Source organism: Haliaeetus albicilla, chromosome 17 (genome assembly GCF_947461875.1).
Source record: "Haliaeetus albicilla chromosome 17, bHalAlb1.1, whole genome shotgun sequence".
Lineage (NCBI taxonomy): Eukaryota > Metazoa > Chordata > Aves > Accipitriformes > Accipitridae > Haliaeetus > Haliaeetus albicilla.
The window spans coordinates 30,473,226-30,487,954 of NC_091499.1; the positions used below are offsets into that span (position 1 = coordinate 30,473,226).

General features: G+C 49.0%; 1 protein-coding gene and 1 long non-coding RNA gene across 6 annotated transcripts in view; one reads left to right on the forward strand and one right to left on the reverse strand.

Moving 5' to 3' along the window:
* Positions 1–4,900: 4,900 nt before the first annotated feature.
* Positions 4,901–14,729, forward strand: part of RSPO3 (R-spondin 3) — a 62,528-nt gene continuing 52,699 nt past the window's right edge. For 2 of the 4 annotated variants that reach the window (XM_069805190.1, XM_069805193.1), the window contains exons 1-2: positions 4,905–5,052; positions 5,274–5,419. In XM_069805190.1, the coding sequence (XP_069661291.1) occupies positions 4,976–5,052; positions 5,274–5,419 (223 nt within the window). In that variant the 5' untranslated portion in view covers positions 4,905–4,975. Of the gene's footprint in view, positions 5,053–5,273; positions 5,420–14,729 lie in introns of all 4 variants that reach the window. The other 2 variants (XM_069805191.1, XM_069805192.1) reach the window with 2 other exon arrangements.
* Positions 8,680–13,496, reverse strand: LOC138689599 (uncharacterized). 2 transcript variants are annotated; one of them, XR_011328516.1, is made up of 3 exons: positions 13,291–13,496; positions 12,437–12,611; positions 8,680–9,476 (listed from the first exon to the last, which is right to left on the reverse strand). It is a non-coding gene; the product is annotated as an uncharacterized lncRNA (long non-coding RNA). The 2 variants fall into 2 exon arrangements; XR_011328515.1 differs by having other exon boundaries at positions 8,680–12,611.

Below are 14,729 nucleotides of genomic sequence, written 5' to 3' on the forward strand. Positions count from 1 at the left end.
CCAATAGTTCCCTAATCCAGTGTACAACTGCTAATGCTTGGAAAAGCACAGCCCAGGAAGTGAGAACGGGCAAGTCACTTGGGCAAGTGTGGGATCTACTTAGGCTGACATTACCACCATAGAAATTCATGGGAAACACTGCCAAAGTGAAAAAAACAGCTCCTAACTTAGGTGTTGTGGACCGCCCTCCCAAATACTCAAATCACAGAGAAGTCAGTGCCTAGACAAACGGATGTGTCAGAGTCCTGTGAAACCTTGGTTGGTGGTTACTCACGTCCTCCAGCTTTACCCAGTTATAGTTCCACTTTATGGGCTGTCACCACAGGACAAGTATACTTGGGCAAACTGATGCGCAAATTTAAACCAGTGCAGTTATTCTGGTACTGCTTTCTGGGTGGTTAAAATTAGTCTAGACCAAAAGCATTTGTTTTTTTCAACTTAGCATACATGACAAAAACATTTATGTTAACCACTTCTGTTCTAGGTTGAGTATTTACACCTAAAGTACAAAATGGCAATGCTGAGATTTTTTTCTTGTAGATACAGTTGCTCTAGGCACAGATTCTGCAAACAGAGAACAAAAAGTTGGTCTGCATCCCAAAGGTTTTACAATCTGATCGCAAGTCCAAGAGACGACCAACTGATAGACAAATACAGGGAAACAATGACTTAGCAGGATTTGGTCATCCTCGTATTAACTGGTAAAACCTCCTCTGTGCCAAAAAGTTCTCATTTTGAGGCCTTCCTGTTGGACTTTCTTAACTGAACTGCATCTGGAAGGTTTGCGCTGCAGAATTTGCCCATGTGTTTTTCCCACAAATATGCTTTTTTTTTCCTACGCACAATAAAACAATAATCCAGCTCTCTTCCAGTGTGATCCAGAAGACGAGATCCAAACCTCTCTCGGACTGATGAAGGGTCAAGCTGACAGCAGCAGGCTTTGGACCTGGCCCAGGCTGAGGGATAGTCCTGACCGACATGCTAATTTAGGGCCTGATCCTGCAGACTTTGATTACACTGGGATTTTATTACAATGACAGAATTGCACAAGTCGGAGATGGGAAAAAGCAATTAGGTCATCTAGTCTATTTGTTGCCAGTCTAGGATTGTTCCTTACTGCACATTTTGTTAATGTTCTGCCATTACGTCTTTTAAATGTCTGAAGCATAAAGACATTATTAAAGATACCGGGACTGGATCTTTAGGAAGCATTTTATTTTTTAAAATGTACACATACTCTCATAGTTTCAACTTACTGTGTGTAAAGGATTTCTCCTCACTCCCTTCTTTTGGTTTATTTGGACTATGCAATTATAATCTTCTGTTTGTGGTATTAACAGCTTTTGAGAATGCTCGTGATGTTACAGAAGGTTAACCTCCTAAATGCAATACAGCTAAGAACAAACAGGTTATGTTAGGAAACACAGAGAAATGTAACAACTGTCAGATTGGGAAATACAGAAAAGAATAGTAATAGACACACACACATATATATGTGTGTGTGTGTTGGGTAATTTCTTTACATATTTGTGTCTCTCTGCATGCCTTGCCCACTCTGTGCTCGCTTCTTAGTTTGTAAAGGAAAAGAAAAATCTGGGGCAAAGACTGCCATGATTTGGGGCCCCGTGCAGTGCCAAGAATATCGTTGGTGTTTAACAAACAGTAGATGTGTTGGATTGTGCAACCTTTACTCGGGATGCCTGCTCCAGTCCTCTAACCCTTCTCCCTTCAGCAGACGCTACTGACCCCGGTCCGTGGGGATGCTACCGTGGATACCTCCTCCGTTGTGGTTTGACCTATGTCATCTCCACCCGGAGCAGCACCTGAAAAATAAGGATGTCATATTGGACACAGCATGCTTCATTTTCAAGTTATGTATCAGAAGTAATGCAAGGCCTTTATTTCTTTACTGTGTTTCCCAAGTTGAAAAGGCAAATCAGTGACCCTTTTGTTCACTTACACAAACTATTTCCAGTCTAGAGAAGAATGACAAAGGGTTAGCATTCAGCTGTCCTGTTCACACGGCTAGTTTTTATGACTAGAGTGCAATTTTAAGCATGCACAACATCAGCTATTAATTGAATATTATTATCTTATTTTGGATATCATCTGAGCATCTTGGGGCCGCCTTCTCTTCCTCCAATTTATTAGCTATTCAGAAAACCAAAATTAACATTTTCTAGCTATGGAAAGTTGCACAGAGAAACCACTGGGCGGGAGTTGCAATAGCGAAACCACCACACACTATTTGTCTTTGACCTAAAGGATTATTTAAAAAAAAAAAACACAAAACAAAACAATACCTAGCTGATTTTACAGGCTCCTGCTGCTGGTTTTAATGCAGCCCAGCAAAACAGAGGCCTCCGACATCTTTGACTTTCCGGCAACGACACGGACTATCAGCCACTCTCCCCCTCCCCACCCTCTGTAATAAACCCCAAAACAGAGGGGCGCACAAAACCCCCGCGGGAGCCGTTTCTGATTCATCTAGCTTCAGTGGCAAGGAAATACTACGTCCAGCTCCCTCGGCCGCGTACGCCGCCGCTGGCTCGCTCCTCACGTCCCCGGGGCCTGGCGAGAGGAGGCTTTTTTTGCGAGCCCGATCCCCCCCGAGGAGCCCGATCCCCCCAGTGCCGGCGGTCCACCGGCCGCAGGCCCACGCGCAGCTGCGCAGCCCAGCCCGGCCGGCTCGGCCTCCGGAGGGCTGATGTCAGCCTGAACTTTGCCACCGATATCTCATCGGGATGAGCGACATAAACAGGGAATTGCACGCCAGAGTTTTGCTCTGGAACAAGCTCCTTCCACACATTTCAGCAATATAAATCTTCTCCTTTTATCGCAGAGCGGCAGTAACTGTTTATGGGTTGGGCTTGTTATTGTTGTTGGGTGTTTTTCCACCCACACCCCCCCCAACGGAGCTGGTTTGGGGGGGTAACCTGGGTCTCCGGCATCCTCTCGCCCTGCCTCTTGTCAGATCCCATCTCGAGTCAAGGCACAGCTTTTGTTTTCTCCCCGGTCTATGCCTCTGCCCCTCTTCCACCGCAAATAAGCAACCTCTCCCCCCCTGCTGCCGGTCGCTCACGCATACCCTGTCCTGCTTGCCCCCCGGTCTGCACGCACCCCACGAGTCGGTTTTGCCGAGGCTCTTGGGTGACCCGTGGGGTCCCCGGGACCGTCTCCCGACACCTCTGCCCCACGCGTTCCCGCCGTAGCGGGGACACATGGAAGGGAAGAGGCTGGAGAGGCAGCGAGCAGAGTTTCTCAGCCGTGCTTTGTCAGGGCAAGGAGAGGGAGTGCACTCCCCATTTGTTTAATGTTTTCCTTATGTTTCTCGCGGAGCGTTTATTTTTTGACATGCTTTCTCTGCCCACTGGTGCTAACGCTGCTCGAGCGAGCTGGCCGGCTGGCTGCAGGTTGGCGCACACGCGTGTCCCATCCTTTCTCCGCAGCCTTGTTTATTTATGCCACTCACCCGGCTCGCTCAGAAATTTCCACACACGCACTAGCTCACGAGAAGTCTCAATCGCCAACAAAACGAACCAAAACGCCGGGGTGAATGCGCTTTCTCCATGTCGGCGTAGCCCCTCGCCTTGTCTGCCGAACGACTTTTATTTTATGCCTCTCTGGCAATCCCACCCCATCCGGCTCAAGTATCCTGGATTAGAAAGACTTTCCCCAGAGTCCTTTTCAAAGGGAGCCTCCCACAGACCTTTAAATCCCCCACATTTTATGGTACAGATATTTAACAGCTCTGAGAGGGGCAGCGGGGGGAGAGACCGAGGAAAACAGTTACAAATAGAGCGGCTGCTCCTCACACCGCCTGAGGTTCCTGATGCGATCAGCGCCGCTTTATCCGCCTTTCTCTCTCATCCCAGCGACAGCCACCGAGATAAGAAGCGAAGCAAGGAAGGGTTCGGTGAAGTCGCACTTCTTCCCCTCAGTCAGCCTCCTCTCCCCCTTTCTAGCCTGCATGTCCCGCTCACCAAAAAAAAACCCCAAAACCAAAAAATAAGAAACCCTTGCCGGAGAAAGGAAAGGCGATCCCCCTCTGTCAAACAGGCCGCTGTGCTTTTGCTGCCGGGGCTCTGGGGGGGTCCCGCCGCCGGTGGGGAGGGGGATGCCGGCACCCCCGGGTGCTGTGGCCCGGCTCGTCCCGGCTCGGCTCAGTTGGGCTCGGCTCTGCCCGGCGCCCCCCCCCCCCGCTGCCAGCCGGCCGTGTGGAGGACCCCGGCCCCGACGGGACAAGCGGCTTTGCTCTGCCCCGTCCTGGAAAATCCCTGTTCCGGGGGGGGAAGACAACAACGGAGAAAATCCCAAGAGAGAGAGGGAGAGGCTGGAGACCCCTCAGCCCCCTCCCGTCTCCCCAACTCCATTCTGAGCAGGGCTTGGGGGGGGGGGGGGGAGGCAGATTCAGGCAAGGGGGTGGGGGGGCTGCGCTGTGCCCCCCCCTGCTCGGCCGGGAAGGGGCCGAGCACATCGGCAAAGTGTGGGGGGGGCCCCTCCCCACGGAGAACGCCCCCCCCCCGCCGTGCCCGTCCCCGCCGCTGGAGGATGCTCGGGCTCTCGCTGCCCCGAGGGGGGGCTCGCCCAGCCTCCCCCCCCCCGGGCCGGGGCGCTGGGGCTCCCTCCTCCCTCCCCGCTCCGCCCCGGGGTCTCTCCCTTCGGGGAGCTGGGGGGGGGGGGGTCCCGGAGAGCCGGAGGGGGTGACGGTGGGGGGGTGATGGTGGGGAAGAAGGGAACGGGGGGGGGGGGACACCCAGCCCACCTGCGCCCGGCGGTGCCCGCAGCGCAGAAGGCGGCTGCTCCGGAGCGGCGGCGGGGCTGGGTCCTCCTCCTGCCCCCCCCCGGTGCTCCCGCCCTCCGCACACTCGTCTCCCACCGCCATCCATCCATCCGTCCTGTCGGCACCTCGCCCGCCCGGCGCACACACGGCAATCCGCCGTCCGCACCCCCGGCGATCCCCCCCCCCCGCAACATGCTGCCGGTCCCCGGGCCGGCATGGACCCCGGCGGCGGCTGCTCGGCTCCTCTCCGCTCCTGACTCCCCTCTGAGGTTTGCGGCAGGTAGCGGGGCGGACGGTTGGAAAGTGCAATAGGAAAAGCGGAGGGGAAGGGAGAAGAAAAAAAAAAAAAAAAGGAAAGGAGGAAAAAAAAAAAAAAAAGGCAAAAGCCATCAAGCCGGCCAAGCCCAGCCTTGGATCTCAGTGCAGGTATTTCTGCTGCTGTGTTCATCCCTTGCCGCCTACCACCCCGGGTTATTTTTTTTTTTTAAAGGAAAGAAAAAAAGAAGGAAAAGGAGAAGTCGAACTCTCAAAGGGTTACTATGCAATTGCGACTGATTTCTTGGTTTTTTATCACTTTGAACTTTATGGAATACATTGGCAGCCAGCACGCCTCCAGGGTACGGCGACAGGGAAGAAGTAAGTGCGAAGAGATTTATACTTTGATAACTTCTGCTTCCTCTCGTGGTGCTCCTCACCTGTCCGGGGGGTTCTTGTGCCCCCCGGCGCCTGGGCGAGCGCGCTGGGAAGTAAGTTCCGCGCCCGCGTTGCAGGCGGTTTCCTTGAGCTGGAGGGATGAAGGCGATTTTTCATCTGTTTCTGCTCTTCTCTCTCACCTCACCGGGATGAGCAGAGCTGGCTCCGGGAAGACCTGCGTCTGCTCCTTTATATTTTAATGTCTGCTAAAGGGGAACGTCCTTTCCTAGCTCTTCCCACTCCCTAAAGGGAAAGCGCGATGCCACGACAGGTAACTTTTTGCCGCGATGCCCTAAACGCCTTTCTCCATCCCGGGCACCGGTTAGCAACCTGGGGGAGGGCGGAGAGAGAGAAGCCCCCACCCCAAGACCCAGCAGGACAGATGATCGCTCTGGGTGAAGCGTGGCGCCCGGCGATGCGGGGTGGGGGGCCGGGGGTGTCGCGGCTCTGCCCTGTCCGCTGGTTTCCAGCCTCCCCTCGCCCCCGGGCACGTCGGCGGCACCGTGCGGGAAGCCCCTGGGTCATCCATGGGCATCGGCCCCGGGTTTTTTAGGTTTGTTTTTTTTTTTAAATCCCATGGGATGAAGGGAGTTCGTCCCTTCCGATTTAGCCAGCCCCTGACCGATGCCGCCTGCGTCCCGGGTGGCGGCAGGAGGGAGCCGGGAGGGCCGGGGGGCCAGGGCCAGTACCCGGGGATGGAGAGGGGGGGAAGGCTGGCAGCTCCTCCTTGGGGAGCGATGGGAGACCAGAGCCAAGGAGACCCCCCCCCCCGGCACCGGGGCAGGAAGAAAAGCGAGGCAGCCCCCAGTCCGTGTGTGTGTCCCCCCCGGGAAGGCGCTGTCCAGGTCTCGGGGCTCTGCCACGGGCGGGTGGCCTCCGGCTCCTGCGTGGGGCTCTACCGGGCAGCGCCGAGCACCCGGCTCCGCCGTGACACCCTCGTCCCCGGTCCCCGGCAGGGCCGCCGGGCAGAGCCGCCGCCGGTGGAGGGATGCGGGTGGAGGGTGCCCCCGGATCCCGTTTGGGCAGCCCGCCTGCACCGGCCCCGCCGCCGTTTCTGGGGCAGGAGGGATTTTCTGCGCACCTACCGCGGAGGGGCTGCTCCTGCCTGTCCTCTGTCCCCGACAGCCGCCCAGATACCGAGGGGATGTCATCAAACGCGGCAGCCTGCATTTAATCAGCAAGAAATAACTGAGTTGCTTTCTTGGAGAGGGGACGGGGGGGGACGGGGTGCTGCTATTTTAATTTTTTTTTTTTTTTTTTTTCGCTCAGCGCTCGCTCCCTTCCCCTGCTTGGCACGGCTAGCCCTTGAAAGCCTCCTTTGTAGGGTTTGCCTCCCGCACACAAGGTCCGATTCACCTGAAGTGCCCCTAAAGCGGAGCCGGGGACAGGAGAGCCCGGGGCTCCAGCCCTCCCATCCCCACGGCCGCGCAGCGGAGGGAGCACTAAGGGCTAAGTCAAACATGTCAGGGCATCCGATTTATTATCCTTGGCAAGGGAGGGCTCCGCAGCCTCCATCGCTTCCCACCCACTCCTTTAACCCCTGGCAGGCGCCGAGCCCACAAGCCGCGGCTGCCCACCCGGCTCCTCCGCCGGTCGGGGGGGGGCACAGCGGGGGTGAGGTGGTGGGGTGGGAGGGAGCAGGACCCCCACCCACGCATCCCACCCGTGGGAGAGGGTCGGGGAGCGGCTCCCCCCATCCACCCGGTCCTTGCTCCGGTACCTGGTGTGCGCCGCGCCGGGCCAGCGCCGGGCCGGCGGCGACCTCTGCTGTCCTGTGCCGCGGCGGGCAGCCCGCGGCGGCAGGTGCTCGGCTCGGCCCGGCCCGGCTCGGTTCGGCTCGGTTCGGTGTGGGTGGTGGGCGCAGGGCAGGCGCGGTTTGCCAGCGCGGGGTCCTCACGCCAGCGCCGTCCCACCGAGGTCCGGCTGGGGCAACCTCGCTCCGCGGGCGGAATTGTCGGGAAAAAACCAGGTGGAAGCGTTGGCGGCAAACAGCGAGCCGGTTGGTACGACGCGGTGGAGGTACCGAGGACTCGCTCGAAGTTTTTTTGGTTAAGGTGCAAGAGTTGAGTTAAATCCACAGCGGACCAAGTGGCTGAAAGATCCCGGCTAGAAAGGGTCAGGAGGGAAATCTGGCTCATTGTTTTGGCAGCGAAGGCGAACAACGGTCGGAACGCCTCACCTGGACACGGTGTGCGCCGGCCGCCGGCCGAGGGCTGGTTGTGAAACGTGCTTTGGTGTTGTACAGCGTGCTTGGGTGGTGGTTGTACAACGTGGTTTGGTGGAGGTTGTACAACGTGCTTTGGTGGTGGTTGTACAACATGCTTTGGTGTTGTACAGCGTGGTTGTACGATGTGCTTCGGTGGTGGTTGTACAACGTGCTATGGTGTCGTACAACGTGCTTTGGTGTAACTAGTGGAGATTTGGCGCAATGGAAAAATTAGAGTGTGAGCGTTTATGGACGTTATAAAAGAGGTTACGGTCACCACTTGCACTGATTGTTTCAGCTTTAAAAATCTATGATTTGCTATTAGTGAATACTGGAACTCGAAAAAAATGATCATGTGCGGATAAAGAAGACACCTGTCAAATTCTTCTACAACATGGAAGACTCTCTGGATTTGTGTTTCTTTCGCCCGGATAGTCTCCTTTAAGCAGAAGTCCTAAGCCCATTGCTAGGGAAGTGTTTTCAAATTTCCATTTAACCTATGCATTTTTAAATACAGCACAAACCACTTGCCATCAAGCAGTCAGCGAGCCCATATTACTTCATTTGTTTAATACCCAATTCCCCCATTCTATGTATTACATTGTCGACTCCCACATTTTAAGGTAAAGGAATAACAAAGCCTGATCTGACTAATTCAGAATGTGCTGGGCCACACTCTCAGCAGGTATAAATCAAAGTTTCTTTGTTAATTTACCCCGTCAGAAGGACCTGGCCCTGAAGCATTACTTGTTTTGTACCTATTAACAAAGTAATCTTTACTAGAAGAAAAGTCTGGTCTGCAGTCCTTTCACTCCCCAAACTCCTACTGAAGTTTCTAGTTCGAGCATCCTAAATTTCTGTCTCATGATCAGTAGTAAATGCATAGTTGCCTGTGCAGAGGCAAAACTCCTCTGAAGTCAGCAACGGAGGGCAGGCAGAGGATCGGGACCATAACTAGACATAGCACAAGATCAATAAAAGCTCAAAAGCAAACATATCATTAGCAAAGAGATTTGTGATTTTATTCTGATAAGAGCAATTAAGATCAACAAATTAAGTTGCTTGTTCAGGTCCTACAAGAGAGATTAATATGCAGCTGAGTATAGACTAGCATACCAATAAATAAGAAATTCTATGTATCTGCCAGTGATTACAGTTTGCTCAGAAAAAAGTAAGATTAAGTCAATAGTTCCAAAATATTTTGGCTCTGCAGGCCACCACCAACCCTCAAAACTTAATACTGACAGATATGCACCTTTCCCATTGACCTTTTAACCGACGGAAATGAAGTATTATTTGCTGCGGGTCTGTGAATGACCAGCAGAGCATTTGCCATGACCCTGTTGACTACCAGTGAGCCACGGACTAAATTTGGAAGTCGCTAGAGTAAGCAAAGTGATAGAAAAATCTGCATTTGTACCACAACTCCTACGTCTGGGAGTAAAACTATCGGTATGACTTAGTGGAACAGCAGTTTGGATGTAGAGCTACCATGATGTATATCATCGGTAGCCCATCAGTATCTGATGTGGGCAATCGCCTCCTGCCTTTCGCTGCAACGGCATTTTTGTGACACCCCGGCGTGCGTGCGTTTGTTTGTTCGTTCCTTCAGTCGCTCCTCCGTCAGTTCCTCTGTTGATGCGGGACTGCAGATCTTCCAGCGTCTGCTTCTGGTCACAGTCACGAGGGGAGGGCTCCACTCTGCAAATGCTCTGCCTCTCCCGCTTGGTTTGCATGCAACTACTGCTGAATTCAAAATTAAGCAGATGCGCAACAGTCCGTATGAAAACACAGCTATATAAAATAAAACAAAACAGGAAAGAACTGACAAAACACACACTGGTAAAATTATGTCTTCAGTTTTTTTATACCCTTGTGGAAGGTGTCGTTCACATGGAGGTAAAATGTCAACAAGAAAAGAGGAGTTGCTTGTTAGTTAAAATAACACTGCATTTTGGAAGCAATTTTTTTAATAGTTCACTATGAATATATTTCTTACTGATATCTACATGTATGTTTAGAGTTGGCATGGCAGGGATGGTAATGCTACATATTCTATATATAATATAGGTGGTGTTACCAATTTTTTTGCAATAATTTAAAGCAGAAGTTAGCCAAGCAAGCAGCCATCAAGTAAGCTGAATCTGTCCTTGGGTGGGATTAAATTATTCAGTGTTAGTTCTCATTCAAAGTGTTTGTATGCGGCTGATGATAATTTTTTTTTCTGTGATGTTTTCCTACTAGCCTTGTCAGGGTGAATACTTTGCCGGTGACAAGTGCATCTTTTTTGCAACGAAACTATATTTCTCATTTTCGGATGAGTTCCCGTTTGTTTCGAAATAGACTGTGAAATTCCTATTGCAGTCATTAGAAACAAAAGCAGATAGAGAACTGTTTCATCATATTTTCATAAACTGCGAATGTATTTCATTGTAGCCATATCTGAAATAATTAAATACTAGAAAATCACTTCCCATTGCTGAAAGTGTTACTAGTATTATAGGGGTAGCCTGCTTGCGTTGGGTTTTTTATAACTCTGTGTGCATGTAGATCTGTGCTTGAAGTATACCAGCTGCATGTGGAAAGATACATGTTATTATTCCAAGAGACTAAAGGACATTACAGACCAGTTCCCATTTCATACCTGACATCTGAAAGGGTGATAATTTCAAATTTTGTTTCTTTCAGCTGATGATGACATTTCTTATACTATATAAAATTCATGTTAAACTGTAAATGCATACATTACCACAACTTCTCAAAGACGTCGATGTAGGATGGTATATCAGCAAATATATAAACACTCCTATTTCTCTTTGCAGGCAGAATAAAATACTGCTTTTATTAATGAGATGGTTTTAGAGCTTGAACCTGCCTCCTTTGCTTTCAGTGGAGAAAGTCCCATGGACTTCACTGGAGCTGGAGAGGGCTCTTTTTCTGCAGGACCTCAGGAAACATTTTGAGTTTGGAAGAATTCCTATGCTAGAGTACTTGCAAAATTGCATGATCCAAATACGTACGACTCCTGTATAGGAAAAAACAATGCTTTGTACCTTTCAGAACTATGATATATAGCCTGCCTGGGAGGCGATCTCTTTCTTAGGCATATGAAAAGAACAGCTATTTTACTACTTTGACCTATTGAGCCAACTGAAGTCAATAAAGTTAACTCTGAGATTAATTTCTTCTTTTAAGCTTTGTAATTAGTGTATCAAGCCTTCGCAAATCTCCAGTCTGCTGCTTCTTCTTACTGTAAATTTTTCACTGAAGATAATGGAAGTTACGCCTAATAAAATCTGAGCTAGGACTTAAAAATCAGACTTACTCATTATCTCTTGCTTAGCGTGCTCATCTTGCTTTCTGGTTAATAAAGCTAGTGTACTGGCTTGACCACTGCTGTTTATCGCTAACATTAATAAACTGTCTATCATTGTATATTCAATCATTACAGACAGTCACTACTAGGAAAACTCATCCGTTAAAACTATGGAGATCCTTAAGAAGTTTTTTCCCCAGCAGTAAATTGTCCCTTTCGCTCCTGAAATTAAATTAAAAGTTGCGAAAGCCTAGTGGAGGAGATATAAAAGCTAATAAAAAAATAATATTTTTGTCTCATTTCTAATTTTGGAGTCTGAACTACTCAAAATGACTTTGCCAATTTTTTACCAAAGTAATTCGGAACAAAGCAATCTTATCTGATGACAAAAGGCAGCTGAAACCATGTACTTTTTTATACAAAAGTCTCTCTGTCTGCTATTACCACAGACAATGCCGCGGATAAAAATATTCAGAGAATATTTATTCATGCAAAACATGTTATGGCTCTCAAAAAAAAAAGAGAAGAGCTACAACTTTTTTATAAACAATTGAATAACTGAGTTTCTGGTGATAGCAAAACGGTTACTTATTGGACCCTTTGTCATAATGAAATCCAACAGATTTTATTAGTGATTACTTCAACCCCATTTTTGTTGTTAGCAGTGAGCAGTGCGATGAGCAACACTACTTAAAAAGAAGGAATGATTGTACTACGGTTATACGATAGCTGACTAATAAACATTTTTGTGTGTGCTGATTTCTAAATTATGAGCTATAGACCATGCATTTTAAAATGTTCATGTTATTTACTCACGTAGTCAAAAATAGCACCCACTGAAGCAAAGGAGCCACAAAACTTATCTGCCTCCAGTGCTGCTAGGGAAGAACTTAGCTCTGGGGACCGGAGCTGAGCCAGGAAAGCCGTGAAGGGGAATCTCGCCTCTGGCTGCGGCAACGGCACCCAGCTCTCGCCCGCTCCGAGCAGCACCCCAGCCTTGCGCCAATACCTCGGCTTTACACAACAGAGTAATTAGAGGGAAGAACGCAAAGGAATGCGTACAGTGATGCTTTTAAATGAAAGTAAAACCCCGAACCACAGGTCTACACCAAGTCCTGGTAGCGCGCTGCTATAAACTTTCTCCTTTCAAGCTTCTTGTTGTGTGTCAGTTTTACGTCCTGACACATTTCATGTTTCAACTTGAAAGGTCCTAGATGGGATTTCAGACGTTTGATATTTCCTGCAGGGTAAAGCAGATTTTGGGGGCACTGTAAAATAAAACAGGAGCTCATTGATGGGTGTTGGAATAGCAACGATGTGTGATTCCTGTGGCTTCCTGTAAAGCGCAAGGGCAGACACAGCAAGGCTCACATCCAAGAACAGGACTTGGGTGCCTAAGGTGTGTCTGGGGCAGGATTTAAACACCTGCGTCCCTCACCTTCAAAGCCCTGCTTAATTGCCACCTCACCCTTGACACACGGGCACTTCTCAGATGTTTTGTCATTTCTAACATGAGACTTCAGTTTCCTTACAGCGAGCGTCCACCTGGCATGGGCGGCTTCTGAGCTCGGGTCCCTTCTGCAGAGACTCGGAGATTTTCTCTTAAAGAAACCCTGGGCAAAAAAGGCAATAAATCAATCACAACAAATAATAAAACAGGCGATCGCTTACTGACACTGGAATACAGCTGCGCACACGCCTGCTCCCATACACCCTCTTCTGTGCTCACTGAAATGGGCGCAAGCAAATGACCCGAGATTCACATGCAAATCCAGGGGATAAACAGCCAGTTTATTAGAGCAGATCAACACAGGCTAGAGTCATGCTCGACAGAAGAACTAATTTAACTTAGATTTTCAACTCCTGGCCGAATATTTTAGCTGCTGAGGTTTTGGATATATTAAGGGCAGCAAGGCGGCTGCTGCCTTCTTGGTGTGTTTCAAAAGAAAAGAGTGAGGTCTCCTTTCTTTTGTTAAAGAATATATTAGCTTGCAGGGCTGGGGAGCAGTGCCAGGGCACCTAAAGCCCCTGGACAGCCAGGATTTGAGACAGCTTCTGACCCCAGCATTTCCCTGTGACTAGGCTGAGAATCCCTTGTTCAGCGTGCTGTTTTTTGTCAGTCCCTTTTGGGGGCACCCAACTCTTCCCACCTACCGAAAGACAACTTAGATGCCTGGCCGAGGGCTGCCAACTGTACTTTGATGCAGGCGTCAATGGAGGGCATCGCTACACAAAACAGGGATGTTCAGAATAGCATAAATCCTTTATCGAGCAAGAGCTCATCCACCCCACTTCTCTCCAAATAACTCCAGTAATAGTGTTTTGGTGGAAAGCTACAGCAGAGTTAGGGCTTGAGCCCTTTTTCCTCATCTCCCCCACAAAGCAAGGTTCTGTTCCGAGGAGAAGGAAGAGAAGGCTCTCATGTGAACCAGGAACGTAGGAGCAACCAGCTGGTGGAACAAGATTTCAGTTGCATTTCTTGACTAACATTTACAAACATCCACATGAACCAGAGCTACTAAAACCTGACACTTTAATATGTTTACAAAGTTTATGTATGTTATCAGCACATGTAATACTCCCAACAGGATTTATTACAGGTTTCTTTAGCAACAGCATTTTTTATTCATAACAGCTCAACTGGTCAGAGAGGAAAACAGCCAGTTTATTCAGAGTGTGCCTCCCACGCACACTTGCCCAGCATTATTGCATTGCTTATTCATGAAGATTACAAACACCAGCGTCGGCAAGTGTTTCATAACTTTGTTTCCTTTTCCTAGAATGTTCATAATTAATTTCACTTTTTTCTATGCCACTGAATAAGGAGTTGCTGGTTTTACTTTACTTTATGTTACACTGCCAAGTGAAGAATTACCCCTCCAAAATAGAACCAAGTGGGACCAAAGGATATTTTTTTAACATGGGAGTCAGAAGATGTTAAGTATGTGTATTTAGCAAATACACAGGGATGGAGGAAGATTGCAGAAAGTTTTGGTATAACACAGACCTGAAAATAATCAACTAAGGTGAGACCTCCTTGTGCTGGGCACGATGGCCACAGATGTCATAAAATCTAATAGACAAGATCTTGAAGGCACAAGAGGTAAATAAATTACAACATTTGGTCTTTTGAAAAAAAACAGCTTCTGTTTTGCAGTCCAAAATGAAGTCACACATCCATCTTTTGTGTTTATGTTTTATGAAGAGTTGAGCAATCAAGGAGCTTCAGAGTTGAGGGTGTATTAAAAGCAAAAGCAGAATTCTGTACAAGAGTGTAGAATTTATAACTTGTGCTGTGTCCTGGACAAGCATTTTTAAGCCCAAGGCCCTGGCTGTAGGAATTAAGGTGCTCTTTAAGCTACCCATCGAGGGGAAGCTTCAGTGGTGTAAGAATTTATCAGTAGGATTCAGTTGTGAGTGAATGTCAGCAAGAGGACCTCCACGTGGCTGCTTAGGTCATACATTATTTTAAAGAAAAGACCGAAGTCGTTTTGAGAAACAGGTAAACCTAAAAAAAAGTTCCTCTGGACAGATTGTGGGCAAAAATATTTCCCTTTCTCTGTTGGCATAATTTATTTCTGCTAACAACTTACAAAATCAGTATGATTTGAGAATGCTTATTCTCTTCCATGACTGGATATCATGTTCTTTCATCTGAGTAATTCACCGAGATACTAATCACACTTTAAACCCCCAGCTTCTTTCAACTGCGTGTCTTAGAACAAGTAAGC